The sequence below is a fragment of the Antechinus flavipes genome, chromosome 1 (genome assembly GCF_016432865.1).
Source record: "Antechinus flavipes isolate AdamAnt ecotype Samford, QLD, Australia chromosome 1, AdamAnt_v2, whole genome shotgun sequence".
NCBI classification, from domain to species: domain Eukaryota; kingdom Metazoa; phylum Chordata; class Mammalia; order Dasyuromorphia; family Dasyuridae; genus Antechinus; species Antechinus flavipes.
Window position 1 is genome coordinate 62936758 of NC_067398.1, and position 24390 is coordinate 62961147.

Sequence of the window (24390 nt, forward strand, 5' to 3'; positions counted from 1 at the left end):
AGATGATTTGGAGGAAGCCAAACTTTGTAATAATGTAGAAGAAAAGAGATGTATTTTCATTTTCCTGTTCCGTCCCAATTTGCCATTTTTCTAGGATCACAAAGAGATTGATGTTTTTTTGACTATATAAAAACTAGTCTTTTCTTGTACCTGTTTTAGGTTTTTATTTTGATGTGATGGAAATTACTCCAGAGACCACAGGGCGTCACAGGTTTAATGCAGACAATCAGAAGGTACAGACCGGTGTTTGTAATTTTCCTAACATCGCTTACCCTAAATCATTCTTAACAATATTATGTGTTTGATTTTGATTGAATTATCTATTAAGCTCTGCTGCTTCAACAGGCTTCCAGGTCTCTGCAAACCATTTTCTGTAATTTTAAGTTTTTTTTTTTCCCTAAACAAAAATTCTATATCATCAGATATAATGTTGCATGTTTAAATATCAAATACATAGATATTGAGCAATAGATGATAGAGGTAGAAAATGGAGGATATATATTACAGACAGATGATTAGATAGAAGCTAATAAATATTGATAGATTTAGGATAGATATAAATAGGTAAGGGATAGATAATAGATTGTAGATATAGAGACTAGTCAATGATAGATATAGATAGGTAATAGATACATGATAGATGATATAGTGAGAGAATAAATGGACATATATATAGTTAGGTGATACATATAAATAGAACAGACATAATATAGAGGATAGATCAATGATAAGTATAGATGAACAAAAGATAGATGATGTAGATAGAGGATAGATAAATGGATAGAAAGATAGAAAGATGGATAGATAGTTGTATGGATATCCCTATTGATAAATAGGTGGAGGATAGGAGGTGGATAGATAATTAGATAGATAATACATTTATTAAGCCCTTAATAGTTGTTAGCACTCTTCAAGTTCTGGGCATACATATGAGCAAGAAAAGTCCCTGTTCTCAAGGAGCTCTCATATAATGGGGGAAGCAACACATAAAAGAATGTTGGAAAGATGGGGAGACAATGGCATGAAGGCTTGGGCCCTGCTGAAATAAGGCAAAAGCTCACATATTAGGGCTGAGTCCAGGATTGTGGTAGAAAGGGAAGGAAGAGAATGAGCTGACACCAAATATCATGGTAAGGAAGCAATAGGGAATATTATTTTAACTTGAATTATAAAGCAAATTATAATTTTCTCTGCATCAATTCAGGCCTCAGCACAATGCTAGGCACTTAGTAAATGGTCAGAAATACTTTCCAAATTGAATTGGATTTTCATAATCAAAGATGCCTTGCTTTTAAGAAGTGGTATATAAGCTTTCTTAGGAATGCATAACCAGAAAAAAAGAGACAGGCTTTTCATGCAGTGGGAGTGAGACCTAAGACATTCACAGCCAAAATGCCTGCTCTGATATCCACAATATTCTCCAAAAGAACTCTGGAGGACGGATGTAGGATAATGGGTGGATCCTTTATGGAGGATTTATAGGAAGATATTGAAAGTCAAGATGTGGATGGATTATAGTCTCCACCAATAGAGGAAGCACTCTTTAAATCAGAGATCATCACCCTGTCACTGACATAAAAAGCTATGAAAAAGACAGTATGTACCCAGGGACTTGACAGATGTTTATGTGCCTAATAAATACGAAATGTTAGTACCGAATATGTACTAAATATAACAATTTGCTTATATTAGATTTCATACTTTAAGTTATTTTTATAATCCTTAATTATCAAATTAAAAAAGCTATATTTGAAAGTAAATTGGATTAATTCAATTTTCTCCTCAAGGACAGACATTAGATTTGGTTATCACTATTCATAATGAAAAGATAGACATTTGTGTGTAAATTTGCTCATTTGTCAGATTTTTGTCCTCTAATTTTTTACAAAGATGTTATTTCTGAGGCAACTTTTAGAGTAATTGTTGGGGCTGGAGGATTTGGCAGTTTTTTCTTATGTACCAGTTTGGAGGGTTTGCCATAAATTTGGGTTATATACTACTGTTTAGTACCCCAAAATATTGTGTGTGTGTGTGTGAGAGAGAGAGAGAGAGAGAAGATGAGAGACAGAGAGATGAGAGACAGAGACAGAGAGAGACAGAGACAGAGAGAGATGAGAGAGACAGAGAGAGACAGAGAGATGAGAAAGAGAGAGAGAGAGAGAAAGAGAGAGGGAGAAAGAGAAAAACAGAGAGAGAAAGAGAGAGAGAGAGAGGAGGGAAGGGAGGAAGGGAAGAACAGAGGGAAAGATGGATAAGTGTGTTTGGCTAAGTTGTGAACTTGGGTGGCAATTATGGACTGAAGAACTATATTTACTGTGTTACCTTTGTTTTTAAAAATTCAAACCAACTTAGTGGTAGGAGAAACTTTATTTCTTTTATTTCTATTCTAATACAGGTAGCAAATTTTCCTAAAAAGATAGAGATTCGGGCTTTGATTGAAGGACAGTTCATGGCCAAAAGGATTCATGCTGAAAAGCTGGGCTATAGAGTTGGTAAGTATGAGTGTGGAAGGTTCAGGAGACTGCTCATAACATAACAAAGTAGCCTGTGAAACAACTATTGATTTGACTTTTTTGAATAGAAAACAAAAGAAATTATTTCTTTTGTAGAGATAATGAAAAAAATCTCATTGGCTAGAGTCTTCATAAGCTGGGTCATCTTCTGAACTTATGGATTTTACATTTTGGTGGTAGGGATGGGAGTAAACTACAACGTATGCACAAATATGTACCATACAAAATAGTTTGATAAGGGGGAAAATAATAACAATTTTGGAGTGGAGTGTGAAGGATCATGGAAGACTTAATGGAGAAAATTGTACCTATGTTAAGACTTGAAAGAGAGAAGAATTCAGTGAAGTGGAGATGAATAGGTGCTACATATCGTAAGTTAGAAGAAAAACTTGTTCAATTGCATGGAAGTGGGAGATGGAATATCAAGTTCAGAAAAAAATTTGAAGTCCAGTTTATCTGGAGCACAAATGCATGAAAAGGAGTGCCGTGAAATAAGATCATATTTTTGATGTTAAGGACACATGATCAAAAGCAACCTAAGATTTCATGTGTTTATTGCTTTAAATGACTTTGTTTTTCCATATGCATGTAGCTGACAAATCAACAGAGAAAAAGAGCCAAGTTACTCCAGAATTCTTATCTTCCAAGCTGATAAGAAATTGTATTAACTTTAGCTAAAAAAAACAAAAACAAACTAATTGTGTTATATCACCACCACCCCCAATTTTGGAAATATTTCTTTTGTGGAATAAGTGAATCTTGCTGATACTCTTAGAAGGTTAAAAACAAGTTTTTTTCCTTTTAATTTGGAGGATGAAATTTAATGCAATGGCTATAAATATCTGTGAAAGAACCTGTTATTATGGAATATACAGGTGCAATTTCACTAATCTAAAGCATGATGTGGGAGATAGGAAGCTTGATCTTGAGGTGGGAGTTCTGGGTTTAAATCACATTCTAGATTTTTGCTAGTTATAAAAGGCTAGAGAAAAAAAAATAAAAGGCTAGAGAAATATATTTAATGATCTTAGTTTTGATTAATTGTGCTGTTTTCTTATGATAATATCTTTTAAGTGGAATAAAGAAGGATAGAAAAAATTTTAGAAACTCAGAAATGCATAAAATATATGTATAATATTATATAATACAAATATCTTTTTTCTTTTAATGTCATAATAATTCAGACTTCTTCTCTGGTATGAAGAGAGGACCAAAAAATTTTATGTGGATTTTCCAGATTGCAGGGGCACTGAAGTTTTAGGTGTTCATATTAATCTTCAGAAATGAGCTTTAAAAATAGAGCAATTTTCAGTCATTTAAAACTTAAGATTTTGGATTTTGAGCCAAAGTGTAAAGAATCCATTTTGAACTCCTGAGAGCACAAGAGACAGTGATCAAACAAATCTATGTTTTAAAAGCATCTCAAAATATATCTCTGTGATTTCTGAAAAGCCTTAACAGGTAGAAAATGGCAACTTACCCTAGCAATCTCCAAGAACACATTCCTCATTGAAAATTGTCACCACATGCTAGTCTCTTTGGGTTTGATGATTTCGGGCTTTAGATTAAATCAGGGGCTAGTGTTGCTCCAGGTGCATTTGGGCCAATTTGTAGGTCCCAGACTGGACAATGATCAGTAGTAAACAGTGCTCAGCAAGCATCTTAAGTGCTGGTTAAACTGATTTTTGCAAAAAGCAAGCCATTTGGAAAAAGGAGAAAATTAAATCAACCGTTAGTATCAAAGCATACCATTTCAAAGATTTTTTTCCACAGTAAATTGATGGGGTTTTCAAAATTGATTAGTCAATTGACAAAGCCTAACTAGAGTTGGCTTAAATCCTAGGATTCCTCATGTTCTAATACATACTGAACCAAAAATTCAGGTCATTCAGAAAAGGTTTGGCATGGTCTCCAATGGATTTTTTTTTTTTTTTTGGTAACATGTGTCAATGATCTATTTAATCTTTTCTATAAACACAGTCTTAGAGATAATGCCTCAGGCCACCATGCATCAATATTCTGAAAAACAGCAGTTCAAGCCAGTTAAACAAGTAGTAATTAAGCACCTACCATGTTCAGCATGAATAACTACTTGTCCTCAAGGAGTATACAGTTATCCCTTCCATATTGGTGGTGGTTAGAATCACTGGGCCCCTGCGATCTGGAAAATCCACGTAAATTTTTGGTCCTCTCTTAAAACCAGAGAAATAGTCTGAATTATTAAATTGTTAAAAATAAAATATATTGATATTATACATATATGTTATATATTTTGGAGTTTCTAAACTTTTTCTATGTCATCTTCTGACCTTTATATATAATCTATAGCTTTCGCAAGATGTCCCCCAAATTTCCATTTAATTTCTTATACCAATCTGTGATATATCAAAACCATAATGGGGAAACTTATGGTGTGAAAGGGATAATTGTACATTTTACCAAGGGGAAAACTATATATACATAAATAATAAGTAAATATAGAATAGAGAGCCTGGATTCTGGTTTGATGTGATCATTGTGAAGAGTTCATATAGTTGGCGCCAAGTATTCCTCTTAGAGGGCACATTAAGAATATGGAATGCCACACAAATATTTAATAATAATAAAGAATTTATCAGTTTTGCTAATGGAAAAAAATCTTCTTGGTTTATTTTTCCACCAGTTGAAAATAAATGTGGGCATTCCAGGTAAAACAACCCTTTATCCTATTTATAATCTTTTTTTTCCCTAAGTTTTATTGATAGCTTTAGTTTTTATGTCATATTCATTTCTGGTTACCAACCAGTTCCTCCCACCTACTATCTGGAATAGAACCCTCCCTTGTAACAATAAAAAAGCAATTCAGCAAAAACAACCTATATAGTGACTCTCTTGATGTATGCGACACTATCCTCAGAGTGCCCCTCCTCTCTACTGAGGAGAGAGAAATATATTTTATTACATGCTTTTCCTGTTCTTGTGCACAGTCTTGAAATGTTTTCATGGCCGTGAATTTCCATGCATTGTAAACATCCAAGGTCATTTTGCTCCTTTTGTTGGAACATAAGGAACATAACAGCTCTTCTGCTTGGCGTCTGTGGCTCACAGTAGTCCCAGTTCACATTGGACTCATCCAAGCCCTACAGCAGGCGGGTTTTCTCTTCCATTGTGCATCTCTATTGAAGTACCAGTTTTATGTTTTGGGATGAATTGATCTGCCATTGCAAACAACCCATCCATTTAGCACAACATCTGGTTTCTTTGTATCCTCAGCAAATTTGATGAGCATACTCTCTGCCTTTATCTAAGTCATTGATGAAAACATTAAACAAGTTTAGGTCCCTGGGGCACTCCCCAGAAGACCTCCTAAATTCTTCATTTGGTTCTGAATCCATCTGACCATAGTCTATCCATATCTCTCCATCTTCTCCACAAACATAAAATTAGATATTTTATTGAAAGATTTGCTTAAGTCTAGGTAACCTGTAGTCACACAACAAAAACTCTCATTTATTAGTCTAGACCTTGTTTTTGATGAAGCAACATAATCAGTTTCCCCTTTTCAATGTCCACTATCCATCTCTTCCAGGATGTACTCTAGAATTTCCCTAGGAATCAAGGTGAAACTCACTGAGTTCTAATTTGTAAGCTGTTCTTACAGCTTTTCCTTTTATTGAAAATCAGGATATTTGCCCATCGCTGATCTTCTGTTTTCCATGATATTTCAGATATCTCTAACAGCAGTTCTTCAATCTCATCAGCCAGTAGTTATTTCATGTAGTTCACTTAGGCCAAGTGACTTGAATTCATCAAGGGCAGTGAGATTCTTTCTTATTAGCATCTTATTTATCTTGTCTATTAGCTTCCAGTTGGTCATTTTTGTTTCACCATTTCTAAAGTGATTCCCCTTTACAAAAAAAAAAAAAAAAAAAAAAAAAAGCCCTCGTTTTTCATTGTTTTAAAAAAAAATTGTTCTATACTTTAACATTATGGGACTACTTGCCATCTTGGGGGGGGGGCGATGTGGAGAGAAGGAGGGGGAAAGTTGGAACAGAAGTTTTTGCAAGGGTCAATGTTGAAAAATTTCTCATGCATATGTTTTGTCAATAAAAAGATATTTTTTAAAAATTGTTTGATGGAGAGAGCAAGGAAGGGAAAAATAACAAATGCTTGTAAAAAAAAAACTTTTTAAAAATTAAAGAAATTCTCTGTATGTTTTTTGTCAGCTACACTCATCAATTCAGGCTAAGGTCCTATTCCTTCTTTGGTCCTCCTTTTTCCTCCCAATATGACTTAATTAAGCCTCTTTCATTGTACGTAGTCCCCCTTGATGGTCTTAGCTCATTCTTTAGCATTCCTGACATTTTCATAGGACCATACCATACTCTTATATTCATCTTCTGTTTTCTGGCACCATTTACATTTTCTATATATTTCTTTTTAATAATCTAAATTGGTAGTTGTATTCCATGAGCATTCGCATCAGTCTCTTAGACAAGTCCTACTTTTCTTTCTCCTTGGAACTTTTCCCTTTGTGTTTTCAGAATTTCATTCTTGAGCATGTCCAGTCTCTCTTGAGCTGATTTTTCCTGAATCCTTTTACTGTAATGGGATTCTTCTTATCATTCCTCTTAACTCTTTGAAATTTGCTTGCCTAAGTCTAGGATACATGACAGAATTTCAATAGATTTCTTCTCTTTTTCTATCATAAATTTTAGGATGAAGTGGTCACTTTTCACTAGCAAGTCCTTTATATGTACTCCAACAAGCAATTTCTCCCTGTGGTGAGAATCAAATTTGAAATAATTTCCTACTCATAAGTATCTCCATCTTTTGAAGACAGGTCCAGAACTAATTATCTTCTTTTGCTTTTGGCAAGGGGGTAGATGAAAGAAAGAGAGAGAGAGAGAGAGAGAGAGAGAGAGAGAGAGAGAGAGAGAGAGAGAGACACAGAGACAGAGACAGAGACACAGGGAGAGGGAGACAGAGAGACAGGGAGAGGGAGGGAGAGAGGAATAAAGGAATGTGTGTGTGTGTGTGTGTGTGTGTGTGTGTGTGTGTGTGTGTTTTATCAGATATCTGGATAATTTAAATCTATCATTACCATCTCATGTCTGTCAGGCTTGTATTCTATTTTCAAAGCTTTTCCTATATTTCATTTTTTCTGTCTAGATGGCCTGTAATTTATACCAGTGACAAAATCCCTTCTTTTTTCCTTTTTTTCTCCCAACCTCACCAAAACAGTCTGCTTCATACTTTTTGCCTTTGGTTCCTCGACTTCTTCATATGAATATACTTTTTTTTGAGAGGCAATTAGGGGTAAGTGTATTGCCTGGGGCTACACACCTAGTGAATGTTAAGTGTCTGAGGCTGGATTTGAACTCAGGTGCTTCATATGGGGTTGATGCTCTGTCCACTGTGCCATCTTAGCTACCCATGATATAATAATAAACAAATACTTAATAAACTTCTTAATAAACAAAACTATCTCTGCTCCCTTTACCTTTCCTGTTTCTTTTGAGTGAGGTGTTTCTATCTAGAACCATAATCCATTCCTGGATTCTGTCCCAGCAAGAAGTAATTAGGAATGGAACATTGGACCTAAGTCAGGAAAATCTTTTTGCAACAGACTTTTGCTAGCTATGTGATCCTCGGCAAATCACTTAACTGTCTGCCTCAGTCTCCTCAACTTAGAAAGAGGGTAATAATAACACCTAAATTTCAGGGTTGTTATGAGAATCAAAAAAGACAATATTTGTTAAATTGTTTAGCATAGTACTTGGACAGAGTAGCTAAAAAATGCTTGTTAAGAACTGAGATTTGAACTCAGGTGCTCAATTCCAAATTCAGTTTTCTTCCCAATATATCAGATTATCTCAACGTTGTTCTGCAGATTTCAAGAAAATAAAAATGTAGAAGAATAAGACCTATCTCCAGTATCTTATAATAGGTAGAAGTTTTGGTCTCAAATTTAAAATATTTTATGAAGATGCCAAAGTTAAAATAATTCACTTTACCAGGACATTTCTAATAATCCTTGTGACTTAAAAACTGCTAGCTGTAATTTTAGTACCCTATGTGTGGTATAAGTACATAATGTAATTTTTTTGTTACTAATAAAATAATTAAAACATTTTTTAAAATGCTTGTTAAATGTACTCTATTATGTTAGTATTCCTCCGTCTTGGAACCTCTAATTCCTCTTGCTTGTTGGCCTTTTGTGTCTAAGCATGGCAAACCTGGGTTTTACTACTGGTTCTTTTATTGGATTTTGGCTTCCTGTTAATTTCTTGGTGTATCATTTGCTAGATCAGGAAGAAATTTGATGGACTTATTTTTTGACATTGCAAAGGCAGCCTTAATCCCAGGGTTTGGTTGTATAGTGCTTTACAGATCTCACTGCTCTGTTTTCCAGACCTAAGCCTGGCTGTAATCAGTTTCTGATTATGCAAAAGGCTCTGTGATTTGGGCATTGCCTTAAGTAACTCGGAGTACATAGTAGGAGCTGAAGAGGTGATCATTGAGTAAAAGAGCTGAGTTTTCAAGCTGTGCTTTTGCTACCAGCACTGTGTGGTTCAGTACTCCTTTTGGACACTGACTAGAGGCATCCCATCAATGTAAGCCTCCCCTTATGGCTACCGGGTGCCAGACCAGCTGTGTAAAGGGTGACTTCTGCTCCTTAGGTTTCTTCAAGGCATGAAGAAAGATTATGTAGTGCAGTTCCCCAGGCATATGTTGGAGAATAACGTGCATTATGTTTGCATGCACGGCATTCTCAGTGTGAACTGGATTAGTCTGTTTTATTGCAATTCACATTGCAGAAGGGGGTCATGTATCTTGAAAAGCACTACTGGGTTTTCCATTTCTGGCAGCAGAGAGGTTTAGGGTGCAATTCCTTGACTGCCTACAGATTAAGTGGATGATTCTTCCCCACCCCCAAGAGGGATTTAAATTTTTCAAAGAAAATCAATACTAAAATGTTGTGCTGACTACAAGCTGGGCTCTCAGCATGTGTTGCTAAGGGTATGGATGTTGTTTAAACACTACATGAGAACCTACTCTGTGTCTGATGGTTTTGCTCTAGTAAATAAATAAGAATTCGTATTTTAAGATATGAAACTTTATGGAATATACATGTAAGTTGTAGGTAAAACAAAATTCAGGAAAATGAATCTTAGTTTTTTGTTTGATTACTGTTGTAAAATAAAATAATCATAGTAATTTCTGTCATTTAGATAGTACTTTATGAGTGTGATCTTATTTAATCTTCATAACACCCCTGAAAGATAAATGCTGTTGTTATTCCTATTTTACTGATGAAAAATAGAGTTGTTATAGTTGTTCAGTCATTTCTGACTTTTTAAGGTTTTCTTGGCAAACATATTGGAAGGGTTTGCCATTTCCTTCTCCATCTTATATCACAGATGAGGAAATTGAGGCAAATGAGATAAAGTGATTACCTCAGACTCAAACAGCTTGTAAGTGTCTGAAACTAGATTTGAACTCATGAAGATGAGTCTTCTGATTCCAAGCTCTATCCACTGAGTCATCAAACTGCCACATGAGGGAAAGGAGCAGAAGTAGCTCAGTCATATTGCTAGTAAATGTTTGAGGCAGGATTTGAACTCAATTCCTCCCTATTTCCAAGTGCAACACTTTATTCCATCTAAGTTCTTCACCCTACACCAGGGGCCAGATGCAGCAGCTGAGGACGATTATCCCCCTCACCCAGGGCTATGAAGTTTCTTTATTTAAAGGCCCACAAAACAAAGTTTTTGTTTTTACTCTAGTCCGGCCCTCCAACAGTCTGAGGGACAGTGAACTGGCCCCCTATTTAAAAAGTTTGAGGACCCCTGCCTCTGATTCTTCAGAAAAAAAAAGAATCTTTTAATATCCCCAGATATATTTGCGACTATTATATGAAAATCCTGTCAAGGATAAAAGGATGAGGAAGACACAATCTGGTTCTTAGCTAATTTATAATTTAGTAGCATGTCATATGCTCTGAGGTGCTTATTCCTACTTTCTCTCTCATTTTTAGTGCCCGACATAATGCTACATGCTTGATATTTACAATAAAAACAGCTGATATAAAATATCCTTCCTCTTTCAAGTCTATGACCCAGTATCCTATAAGTATAGATAGAATCAAGGGACAGAGGGCTCAAGTTTAGGGAGTACATATGGCAAAGGGCAGTTGACCTGGTTGCTGAAAGTTCTATCTTTTTTTGAGGAGTTCAAGAAGATGCACTTGGGAATGGTGCATATTTGTCAGGAATCTTAGGAGATCTCTCAATCTATGCCCAGTCTATTCTTGATTGCTGATATCAACGTTGTCTCCAACTGCTGCTATCCTTGAGGAAGGATGCTTGGACACTAATAATAAGAAGGTGTGCTGACCTCCAAAGCTGATAAGGTCCTGGTCTTAGCTACAACATTCTCTCCTGGTTCACTGCTCTCTGGATTTCAAATGCCTTGAATAATCTCAGTTCTCAACTGACTTAATATTTTATAGATGAATCCTAAAGCATGACCCCAAGATTCTTTGGACTATCCAAACACTCCTCCTATTCAGTTTCTTTTTAGTTCATCTAATGGCTCACCAAGGCTTTTCTCTACCTTGTTGGAATGATTTTGATCGATTTGATTTAATCAAGACAAATTTCCTCCTGGTGAAGGCACCAGTGCTAGCATTTCCTCACTTTCTATAAGTAGGGCGACATGATTAGATCAATTTACTCAATCAACCCCACCCTTACATTACTCTCAGTTTTCCCCTGCCCATAGAAAATGTACTAGGGTATGTTTAGCAAAGTCCATAGTTCCAAATCCAGAGCACATTTCAGTGAGTTGGGGAGATTTGGTTTTATCCTTTTTGAATGCTTTCCCCCAGGAGCTTTCCTGTAAGGCATAGTGAATGAACAAATGTAGTAATTAATATTCTTCCATATTTTCAACTACTTGATAATACAATTAAGGAAATTAATATCATTTTATAAAATTCGAATAAACAACTCTTATTGCTTGCAAAAGCATTTCTGAAGCTGTTCCAAAGTATTCCACTATAAGAAAGAAAGAAAAAGAAAACAAAAAGAAAATTAAGCCTGTTTGAAAATCTTGTCTTTTATAGAATTCTTTGAGCATCTTATTGGGATTTAGGATCTATGTTTGACTGGAAGTGACCCCCTTAATCAAACCTTTAGGCTGGATGCTTATATAGTAACATTGTCTGCAGCCTCCTGGTGGTTGACTTCCTTGTCTACTCCCTGCAACTTGGAGCGGCCTTTCAACTCTGGGCTCATTCAGGTACAAAATGCTACAACAAAATTGATATAGGATATAGGACATGTTTTACTTTCTCCATTTTCCACTAAAGAAGAGATAGACGAGAAAGATGTTAAACCAGTGGTTTGTGCTGTGGCAGTCAAGACAGTAGAAATAGCAGAAACTTTGTGACTACTGAGAGTTGTCTCACCTAAGGAGTGGGAACTGGAAGGGAGGATGTTTCCTTCCTACACTTTACTGCCCTTTCCCTTCTTAAGATCAGTCTCCTCCAGTTTACCAAGCTTGCAATGGAAGGATTTCCCTAATTCCTGAAAAAAATCGATGCTCAAAAAGATCTAAACTCAGCAACTCAAATAATTGAGCCACCATCTTTTTCTTTAACAGTAAATGCATTTCTGGGTGTTGACAGTGTCTGATGGAGCTAAATTGCAATTTCACATGTTGCCATCTTGAAAGTTGCTTGATTTTGATGCTCTGAATATGGAAAATGCATTCATTTACCAGAGAAAGTGAGCACCTAGAAGCTTGGGGTGATTTTGCTTTTATATTTCCAGTGCCTAATCTATTATAGCCTCTTTAAAAAAAGGCTTTTTGTGTATACAGTTTATTTTTGTTTAAAAATGTTTGTTGAATCCATTTAAAAGGAGGGAAACCTGGAGCTGCAAATTAAATTAATGGAAATTTATCATCACAACAAAGACTTAGGCCAGAGTTTATTAACAGGATAATACCCAAGAGGCAGAATTAGGGGAGGTTATTGTATTTATTTTCTAACATAACTCCAATGAATCATAGAGACTTTTAAAGATGAAAGAGACTCTAGAAAGCCATCTTGTCTATTGTTCTCATTTTCATATGAGGAAACAGGTGCAGAGGGGTTAAACAATTTATTCAAAGTCATAGAGGTTGACTCCAAAGTCAACACATTTTACATCAAGGGGGTTGCAGATTATCACGGACTGGGAACAGAGATAGTTTCCTAGTAAACTATGTGGAAACAACTAAATCATATCCACATAGTGTCCTGACAGCATTGTAAAATAGATCTAATGAACTCACCTGGAGTCAGGAAGATCTGCATCCCAGTCCAGTCACATATTGGCCGTGGGATCCCCAACAAGACATTTAACCTCACGTGCCTATTCTAAGACTCTAACTTACAGAACAGCTGTTCATCTACGTTGGTAGAGTGGGAGTTTCATAGTGAATACCCAGAATAGATGAAACCACAGGTCTGGACCTTAAGGAAGACAGTGATCTTATTTCATGAAATTGTCTGCAAGTGAGAGAATTCCTTGGCTGAAATAGCCGGGTTGTTTTTGTTTTTGTTTTTTTTTTCTCTCCACATCCTTGTCTCCCCTCCCTATCTTGTTCTCTTACCTGTGCTGGAGAAACTAAACAAGAAGACAATGGGGAAAAAGGTTTAATAAAAAAAATATAGAAGATGCATTGTCAGCCTCTTTCCTGACATGTTGATAAAATGCTGTCACTGACTGAACAATCGCATTTCCTGCATAACCAGCAGAAGTCAAAGTATTTACAGCATGTGATTTCTGCATTTAGACAATGGACGATTTTCCGTGACTGAGTTTGAATGGAATTCAGATGTTTATTTACCCCGACATTTGGATGCTCACTTCAATTCAATATTTTTATCCCCTTCTCTTTGCAAAAGAGGCAACATGGTATAATGGTAAGGGTTCTGGGCTTATAGTCAGGAAAACCTGGGTTCACATCCCAGCTCTGACATTTATTACATATGTGAGCCTAGGTAACTCAACCTCTCAGGATCTCAAACTGACTCCTTTTGGTGGAGGGAGTTTACATACCAGAAGTTCTATATTGTGATAAAATTATAGATTATTTAATTATTCAGATATTGTGTTATAAGACACTGGAGTTACACACACACACACACACACACACACACACACACACACATATCTGTGATCTCATTGGCTAATGAGCTCCCTCCAACAATGCATATTATAACCATTAATTTCTGTTCATCTTGTGCAACTCTTATCCATGCATTCCCCAAAGTTTGCCATAGGAAGGTCTGCTTATATTGGAGGAATTGGGGTTATAAAAACAAAAATGAAATAGTCTCCACCCTCAAGGAGTTTCTGTTCTAGGGAAAGCAACATTATCTATCTAAAGTAATTTTAAGAGGGAGAAAGCACCATTTCCTGAGGAGAGGGATTAAGAAAGGCCTCATGTTGCTGGCTTTTGCTGATGGAGGCTTAAACTAGAATGGAGTCTATGTATTTGTATAAAAGAAGATGGATATGAGAATTGTAGATTAACAAGCTTGATAGCAGATGGATGTAGAGAATTAGGGCTTGGCAAGAGACACTGAGGACACTAGGATTTTTAACTTTAATAGTTGGAAAAGTGCTGATAAGCTCAACAGAAATAAGGACATTAGGTGAGTGAGTAGATTTGGGGCACATAAAATTCTATAAGACCACTTTTAAAATTAAAAGCAAATTGTAGCCCACCATTTTGGTCATCCTTTAGAATATCTCAAGCTCTATAGGAGGTGCACTATTGTTATTCTTTTGATTATTTTTCAGATTATCATTAATAATGTTATTGATTTGATTGATATTAGAATCAAATTCCTCATTTCCAGTGATAACTGACACTCCATTACAAGAAAAATAAAGTCCACATATAATTATCAAAATGACAGCACTAGTTTAATAAATAGAATGGCTGATCAATGGGACAAACCAGGCACACGACCTACAGAAGCAAATAGTCACAGTAGCAGTGATTGACAAATCTAAAGATTCCAATTACTGGAATGAGAACTTAATATTTGACAAAATATACTGGGAAAAGCGGAAAGCAGACTGGCAGAAATTGAGTCTAGACCAACACTTCATACTATACATCAAGATAAACTCTAAATGGACAGATAAATTAAATATAAAAGGTGAGATTGTAAACAAATTAGAGAAGCAAGGAGGACATTACTTTTATGATAGATGGATAGGGAAAGACTTCAAAAACAAAGAATAGAGAAGATCAATAAAAAATAGACAATTTTGATTATATAAAATTTAATTTTTTTTGCATACACATAAAATCAATGACTTAAAATGAGAAGGGAGACAGGTAAATGGGAACAAATCTTTACAACAATTTACCTTGATAAAGGTTTGATATTTGAGATATATTAAAAAGCACATGCAAATATATAAGAATATGTAAAAAATATAAGAATTGCTATTACCCAATAAATAAATGATCAAAGGATGTAAACAGGTAGTTTTTAAAGAAAGAAATCCAAGTTATCAATAACCAACCATATCACTACTAATTAGAGAAATGTGAACTAAAGCACTTCTAAAGTTCCACCTCATCAAAATTTGCAAAGATGACAAAAGAAAGGGCTGTGGGTGAGTGGTGGATGGCTCTTGTTATTCTAGAAAGCAGTTTGAAACTATGCTCAAAAAGGTACTGAATTGTGCATGTCTGATTCAGCAATATTAATACTAGGCCTATACCCCAAAGAAATCAAAGAAAGAAGAAAAGGGCCTCATCTATACAAAAATATGTCTCTTCATTGGGAATGGCTAAATAAAAACATTGGAATGCACATTACCTATTTCCTGTCAGACAGATAATGGACTAAAAGTGCAGAATGAGACACATTTGGGGGCTTTGATATTGAGAGAATTAGCTTCATTTGACTTAATGATTATAATCTGTTATGAAGGATGTCTCTCTCTGTCTCTGTATGTGTGTATGTGTGTGTGTGTGTGTGTGTGTGTGTGTGTGTCTGTGTCTCTTTCTCTGTCTCTCTCTTTCTGTCTTTGTGTGTGTGTCTCTCTGTCTCTTTCTCTGTCTCTGTTTGTGTGTGTGTGTGTGTGTGTGTCTCTATGTCTCTTTCTCTATGTCTCTCTCTCTCTGTCTCTCTTTGTAGGTATGTCTCTGTGTCTCTGTCTCTCTCTTTCTGTCTTTCTCTGTCTGTCTCTGTCTCTGTCTCTCTGTCTGTCTTTGTCTCTCTGTCTCTGTCTCTCTCCCCCTCTTTCTCTTCCTCTCCCTCTCTGTCTCCATCTCTCTGTCTCTCTGTCTGTCTGTCTGTCTGTCTGTCTGTCTCTCTCTCCCTCCCTCCCTCTTTCTCTCTCTCTCTCTCTGTCTCTGTCTGTCTCTATCTCTGTCTCTCTCTGTCTCTGTCTGTCTATCTCTGTCTCTCTCTGTCTCTCTCTCTCTCTGTCTCTCTCTGTCTCTCTCTCTGTCTCTCTCTGTCTCTCTCTGTCTCTCTCTGTCTCTCTCTGTCTCTCTCTCTCTCTCTCTCTCTGTTTCTCTGTTTCTGTCTCTCTTTCAATTTATGGCAAGTAGGAAGTGGAAAGAAGAGAAAATAAGTGCTTGTTCATAGGAAAATAATAAAGTAAAATAAAAAACAAATCATTATACTTTTGGCAAAAGTTATACCGCAACAGGAATCAGTGAGCGAAGTTGAGTCTTAAAGGGTGAGAGAAGTCTTTGAGGAACATAACCATTTACACAGCACAGGTGATGTGTATTATTGTCAGCTGCTGCCTGAGCTACAGGAAATTAGCTTTACCCTCTGAGAACCAGGGTTAGCTGTTCCTCTGATGCTGGTGATCTGATTTAGATGTGCATCTCAGTCTAGCTGAGAGAGATTATTGAAGTGAGGAAATCTATTTCATTTTTTTTGAGCCAGAGCACCAAATTCTGGTAAATAGAAGAAAGTTGGGAAACAACTTCCAGTATGAGAAAGATATTATTGACTTCCTTCAGAGTAAAGCTGTTTCCTGGCTATAGAGTGATTCTTATCCATATTTTCAGGCACAGCCTGACCTCCTACCTCCAGTTTCAAACTGGTTGTTAACCTTAGACATAGCCTAACTCCTTTTTTAAAATAGTATTTTATTTTTCCAAATACATGTAGTTTTCAACATTCATTTTTGAAAGACTTTTGTGTTCTAAATTTTTTTCTCCTTCCCTTCCTTAGCTCTCCTTTCCACAAGACAGCTAGCAATCTGATATATGTTCAACCACAGTCTAACTACTAGTCATGGACTGATTCTTTTTTTTTTTTTTAATTTTTTTATTAGCTTTTTATTTCCAAGTTATATGCATGGGTAATTTTACAGCATTGACAATTGCCAAACCTTTCTTTCCAATTTTTCCCCTTCTTCCTCCCACCCCCTCCCCTAGATGGCAGGATGACCAATACATATTAAATATGTTAAAGTATAAATTAAATACAAAATAAGTATACATGCACGGACTGATTCTTAACTCAAACTCCAGATTAATCTCCCCCCTAAACCTATATTATTTAAATTCTTATTCCGGTAAGTAAATTGACTCTTTTATCCTCAGCCATAGATGACCCTCTAAAATTCAGATAATCGTTAAACAAAGAGATGTCATTAGTGGAAAAAGGGATCTGGAAAAAAGAATATGGATGGCTTCATTTAAACTCTTCCTACTTTTTTGGAGACTCAAGAGCATGATACATTCATCTCAATTCTCTATATGAAGATAATTATACTAAGAGGTAGCATCTATCATGTATCAGGCACTGTGCTAAGTGCTTTCCAATTATTAACTCATTTGATCCTCACAATAACTCTGCGATATAAGTGCTATTATTATTATTATTTACAGATGAGGAAACTGAGACAGAGATTAAGTGACTTGTCCAGGGTCACCCATCTAGTAGGTGTCTGGAACAGAATTTGAACTCAGGTCTTCCTGACTCCTGTGTCACTTACCTGCTCCTATTATAATATTTACAGCTTCTTAAACCACTTACTAGTACATAGACTTTATATAACATTTAGATTGATTGGTAGATGGATAGATAGATTAATTTATAGTTTGTAAATTAACATATGGCCATACATACAGTATTTAAGAACAGTGTTTCAAATGCTTTGAAAATATGAATTAATGGATAACATATCTCAAGACAACTGCTATTGTGAAGGTCTTTGAATATAAGGCCAATTATCTCAATTGAATATGATACTTAAAAAAAGCTCCCTCCATTTTCGCTGGTCTTTGCCCTTTTTCCTAAAGAATTTTAATGTATATTAATTAATTGCCTGAAGTAATGCCAATAAATCTAACAAGGCTTGTCTGAAGCTTAAATGCACAAAGGAAACCATGTTTGTTTCAGGGGAAACACACACACATACCCACACTTCCTGAAAATAGCATTAAGAAAGTTAATATTAATTTACATGGAACTTAATGAAATCTTTAATGACTTTTTAAAATTGTTTTATTTCACTCCAGATTTTAATTTGGATTAAATCATTACGATTGTTAAATTAGCTAAACACTAAATTAAGAAATGCAAATGAGGCAAACCCCCAATCCATTTTAGATACTGTTTTTATTGATATGTTGTTGGTTAGTGGGGTGGAACAAATACCCATTATAGCTGTTATTCCTAGTACAAGTTCTTGACTCTTCATTAAATGTAGTATATTAGATTAAATACTCTGTTGAACAAGCAGGGCTAGAAAAACTCCAACTAAATGTAAACTTGGCCACTTACTAACTGGGTTAAAGTCATAGGCTCTGAATTAGATGATCTAGTCCTACCACACCTGAACAGAAATCTATTCTACAATTTTCCTGAAAGGGACCATCCAGCCTTCATGTGAAGACCTCTGGAATGGGGCAGCTCACTTATGCCTGAGATACTCTATTCCATTTGCAGGACAACTCCGGTTAGGAAATTTTCTTCCTTCATTTGATCATCTGTGTAGTTAATCCTTCCAGCAGCACATAACCCAACTACTCGCTCATGTCTTCTCCTTGACAGTTCTGGGCTGTCTGCTGCTTTTTTAAAGTTTATTTTTATTTCTGCAATTCTTCTAAACATATTTCCATATTAGTCATGCTGTGCAAGAAAAATCAGATCAAAAGGAAAAAAATTGAAAAAGGAAAAAAAAAGCAAACAAACAACAACAAAAAAAGTGAAAATACTATGATTTTCCATAGTTTTCTCTCTGGATGTGAATGGCACTTTCCACCACAAGTCTGTTGGAATAGCCTTGAATCACCTCATTGTTGAAAAGAGCCAAATCCATCAGAATTGATCATCACATAACCTTGATGAAATTTATTTAAAAAATGCTTTGTTGATGCTCTTTTCTCCTTTTTTTCACATCAAATCCCTTTTTCCAGTGACTCCAGAAATAGAACTTTTTTTAAACAAATAAGTATGATTAAGTTAAAACCTTCATTGACCACATCTGAAAACATATGCCTCGTTCCACAGCTGCAATTTTTCACCTTTCTACTGAGGGGCAAGAGATATATTTTACCATCAGCCCTGGGATGTCACTGTTGGTCACTGCACTGATTACAATTCACTAATCACAGTGCTTTTTTTCCCCTTTATTTTCATGTAAATTATCTCCTGATTTTAGTTACTACATTTTGAATGTTTTTATATTTTTCTCCCCAAGGTTCTTTAAGTCCTTTATATTTGTAATTTTTAAACAACATAATAATATTAATTACATTCATTTCCCACAGTTCATATGGCCATTTCCCAATCACTGGTTATTCATTTTCCTTCTAATTGTTCACAACCATAAAAAAATATAGCTATAATTACTTTTGTACATATGGGACCTTTTACTTTCTGACCTATTTGGGGCACATATCTAGGAGTGCTGTCATAAAAGATGGCTAGTCTTTACATAGTGCTTTAAGATTTGCAAAATACTTTATAAATACTCGCTCGGTCTCACAATAACCCTGAGAGATAGGTACAATTATTTATCCCTGTTTTACAGATTAGGAAACTGAGGCTCGCAGAACTTAGATGACTTGACCAGGGTGTCCCATCTCCTAAGAAACTGAGAGCAGAATTAAAAACAGATTTTCCTGATTTCAGGTGTAATGCTCTATCTGATGCCTTACCTCATTGTGACATAATAAATATCATAAAATAAAAGATATATACAGGTTAATAATTTTAAAAATATAATTCCAAATCATTCCCTTCTATCTATAATGCATCAATGTGCCTGTTTTTCCACAGCACCTCTGTAATGATGCTCTCTGGCATCTTTTATTCTTACCAATATGATCAATAAGGTTATCTCTCAGGATTGCTTTAATTCATGATATTTCCATAAATCTTTCATAGAGGATCTCTCCAACATGCTGGTGGACTTACTCTAAATCTTTTAAAAAATATTTTGTGCATGCCAGAACAACATTCATACTATTTATCTGTTATCTCTTACTAACTACAACTTTTCTAGTAATGCATATCATGGGTTCTTTTATGTCTCTTCTTGAATGCAAATCATTATCAGTAGTATGATACTGCCTTCTTATTTCCTTCATGTTTTTACCCATTACTCTTTGAAGAGCCTGCAATTCTGGCTCTTTGCTATTGTAATGGTCCATGACTTATAGCACCACTGAAAAAGTACTAATGTATTTTATGTATTATAATATCCTTCTGTATAATTATCTTAATAATATTAATTGATATAATAATATATTTATTATATTATAATTGTGATTAATATATTATATTAATATATTAGTATATAGTAAGATAGTATTAGAGCCATGAGGGGACCTTGGAGACCACTGGCCATCCCCTTATGATGCTGCCTGTTCTCTGGATGTCACCGTATCTCCTCCCTCTATAAAGTTGAACACTCCCCTTCAAAACAACTGATAGGTGAACTTACATCTTATCTTGCCTAGAATTAGGCCTCCTGATCTCTTCTTGGCTATCTCCACATCATGACAACACTACATAGCTCACCCTTTCCTGCATCCTTTTATAAATCATCTTCTCTTTTCAGAATAAAAAGCTTTTTGAGGCTAGAAATTATATTATTTGTTTTTATTTGGTAACTGTAAAGTTAGACAGTTCCTAGCATATAATAAACAGTGAAAAAGAATTCTTTCTCCTTTCCCTTCTATTTTTCATTTTTTTCTTCTTCACCCTCTTCCTTCCTTTCTCCTTCTTCCACCTCTCTCTACCTGCATGTGTATATATATATGTATATGTATGTGTATATATGTGTGCATGTCTACATTTGTGATTCAGAGGAGTAAAGGCCCATGTAGTACAGTTCCACAATTCAGATCAGTGCAAGCATTGTATGATTTCCCAAATATCATTCATCCCAATTTCCTTTTCATATTCAGTTCTGGGCCCAGATTTTTGTTATCTGCAAAGCCTGTCCAAGTTAGATGTGCTGAATGATGGACTACCTCAATAGATTATCCATCTCATTGTATGTCATAATCTGAGAAACATACATTTTTCATCCACTTTTGAATGTTTCTTCCTATATGGATTGAAAGGCTAAATATACTCATGATTGATGCAATTAGCACATGTCATCCAGAAACAGGAATATATAGAAAAACTTTGCTATTTATAGGGAATTCCTCTTCTGCTTTGAATGCTATACAGGGTATCTTCCATGATAATAGTCAACACCTTTGGTAAACATATGTGCTGGTTTATATCTGAAATAATAACAAGAAGATCATTGGTCCAATTTATTTCTCTGGTTGCATTTATTAAAAATTTTCAAGTGATTCTAACAAATAGGCAGGAGACAATTTTTTTTTCCCAAAGGAGAACTCTCAAAATTAGAAACTTTGCTCTAGAGAGGCTAATGTTTCTTTATAGTCAACAAACAGTAAATGTAATGACATTTTATGATCTCTCTACCTTTTAGTCAGTTGTTAGACCATGAAGATGTGACCTGCTGTGGACAGTGACTTACAACAAAAGCTGCCCATTTCCTTCTCACCTTTTCATCCAGTATAATGTCAATATAGTCAATGAACATTCTCTTGGCCTTTTGGTATAAACCAAGTTGTTATGTTTGTTTTTTCCCTAATACTCGCGTTTCTTTTCTTTTCTCGCTCACTGACATATTATTGTTTTGCTTTTTCACACGACAGCATAGACAGAATTCTTCTAACATTTACTTTATTATCTCTATGTATCACATGATGTATAATTCTTAGCTGTTATTAAGGATAACATTTTATATATGTTCTTATATAGACGAGAAAGTAGGTTTATGGCTTGGTAGTTATTGTGACATTAGTCAGTTTTCTTTCTTATACTGAGCCAAAATGTGCTTCTCCTTAATTGCTACCCAGTGGTCCTAGCTCTGTGTTCTGAAGCCAAGCATAATAGACTGATTCAGGAGTGCTTAACAGTGTCCAGGAATTCTCAATGTAATTTGTTTCCTTTGTGATCCTAGGTATCTTATTTTTTGTGTCAAAAATATTATTCTAAGAAAGGGTCCTTAGACTTTTCCATATTACCATTATAAGTGCTTTTGGTGAGTCTACTTGTGATTTCAATATGAGAAACATAAAAAAGATTTGAGAAATCAAATGGTGCACATTTATTAAACATCTACTCTATGTGCTAGGCACTGGGCTTGGTGCTAGATATAAAAAGAAAAAGAAAGAAGAGAGGGAGGGAAGAAGGGAGAAGAAGAGGGGGAGGGAGGAAGGAAGGAAGGAAGGAAGAAAGAAAGAAAAAAAGAAAGAGCGAGAGGAAGGGAGGGAAGAAGGAAGAAAAGAAGGAAGGAAGGAAAGAAAGAAGGAAGGAAGGAAAGAAGGAAGGAAGGAAGGAAGAAAGGAAAGAAGAAAGGAAGGAAAGAAGAAAGGAAAGTAAGAAGGAAGGAAGGAAGGAAAGAAAAAAAGGAAGGAAGGAAAGAAAGAAGGAACAAAGAGGAGGGAGAGAGGGAGGTGGGGAGAGATGGAAGGATGGAGGGAGGAAGAAAAAAAGAAAGAATGCTCTCAGTGAGCTTATAGCCTATGAAGAAACAATATATAAGTACATATTGAATGTTACCAGATAAGTAGACAATAAATAAGTACATATATATGGCCACATATGGAAGTATCTACAGAATGTAAGGCTAACAAGATCTATGATTTAATTGACATGAGGAACTCTCTAAATGAGGAAATATTCCATCAATGGATGTCATCACCTTCTCTGCAGCTTATCATTTTAGAAAGTTGCCTAGGGCACTGGAAGTTGAGACTTGCCTGGGTTCCCATAGATGAAGCCCAACAGTCTTCCTCACTCTGTGGCCAGCTCTCTATCCACTGCATCATGCTGCTTCTCATGTATAAAATATAAACAAAATGAATGCAAGGCAGTTTGGGGAAAGAGGGGATTGGCAGCTGGGGGGGAATGGAGAGAACAGCAGGGAAGGTAGTATTTGAGCTGAGTTTTGGAAAAAAGAACAACAATGGAATCAATGTAGTGGAGGTAAGAATGTAAATACTTCTTTAAAAGGGTCAGCTCTCTCTCTCCATTCTTCCCGCTCTTCCTCTTTTCCTCCGCTCTGTCTCTGTGTGTCCCTTTCTCTCTTTCTCTGTCTCTCTATCCCTCCCTCTCCTTACCCCTCACTGTCAGTTACATGTTAGGGTATCTGTATATGATATTACAGATTAATCTTCATCTTAAAATTCCCTGATATCTAGACAGGATATCTCCTCTGCCTCTGACCTCTACAAGAATAAGCTCTCACTTCTCCTTAGGTAGATTCCTTGAAGTTTGAAGTTATGGATTTGGACCTAGGCTGCTGCTTCTAATCTATTGAGTGATGGCCCAGAGAAATATGAACTAAATCTAGCTCCACTGAATAGGTTCCAGACTCTAATGTAGTGCCCAAGGATCCTCTGGACCATGACTAGCAAGTAGCAAACTGATCTGTTATGATGATTTGCTTTGACGTACAGCAGATGCTCCAGTGTCACTCATCATGAGCTACTCAGTAACCCTCAATAACTCCCTAGTGCCTAAGAAATGAAGTCCAAACTCCTTAGCTTGGCATTCAAAGGCTTGCCTTCCTGTCCCACGGCCATCACTTCTCCATAGGTAATCTATGCTTTCTCACTTTTGCACCTTGGCTTAGGGAGCTCCTCCTACCTGAAGGGCCCTCCCACCAACTCTATTCCTTTATTATACCTATTATTTAAAATACAGTTCAGAGTCTGCCTCTTCCAAAAAGTCCTCCCTAATCTCTTCTACTCTTTGTACACACACTCACACACACACACACACACACACACACACAGAGTGCAAACCTAGCTGTCCCACCTCTTCCACTCTAAATAGTCTCTAAATACTCCCCTTTTACCTTTGACTCTTGGAAGGCTCAGCTCAGACAGCCCTGTCTGTCTTTTCTCATTCCCCCATTTACTTGTGCTATTTTCCCTTTCTCTCGTTGTTTTGTATTTATTTTTATACCTTCTGTATTTGCTTATGTGGCGGGCAAACGATGAAATGACTGAGGAAACAAAGATTTGATCTTCTGAGCACGTTGGTTTATTAAGTAATAGATGCCAAGTGCCTAACAAAGCAGGACCAGAACTCCTCAGCTTACGCCTGGACTTTTAATACAGGACTTTTATACATTAAAAACAGTTAATTAAATAAGACTAACTAATTAAAAGGAACCAATAAAACATTAGGTGACCTGCTTTTTAATTGGAGGAACGATGAGGGACTTTTCAGATTGAAGGGTGAGAGCAAGCAGGTACAATTCCCTGAATTCAGGCAAAGAGGTGTCTCTCTTCCCCAAAATGT

At 35.9% G+C, this 24390-nt stretch overlaps 1 protein-coding gene across 2 annotated transcripts in view; it reads left to right on the forward strand.

Moving 5' to 3' along the window:
- Positions 1-24390, forward strand: part of XYLB (xylulokinase) — a 228626-nt gene that overhangs the window by 112893 nt on the left and 91343 nt on the right. Inside the window, exons 14-15 of one of the 2 annotated variants that reach the window (XM_051983961.1) lie at positions 160-233; positions 2396-2492. The exons of the other annotated variant lie outside the window; for it this stretch is intronic. Coding sequence (XP_051839921.1) covers positions 160-233; positions 2396-2492 — 171 coding nt within the window. The remainder of the gene's footprint in view (positions 1-159; positions 234-2395; positions 2493-24390) is intronic. 2 annotated transcript variants of the gene reach the window in all.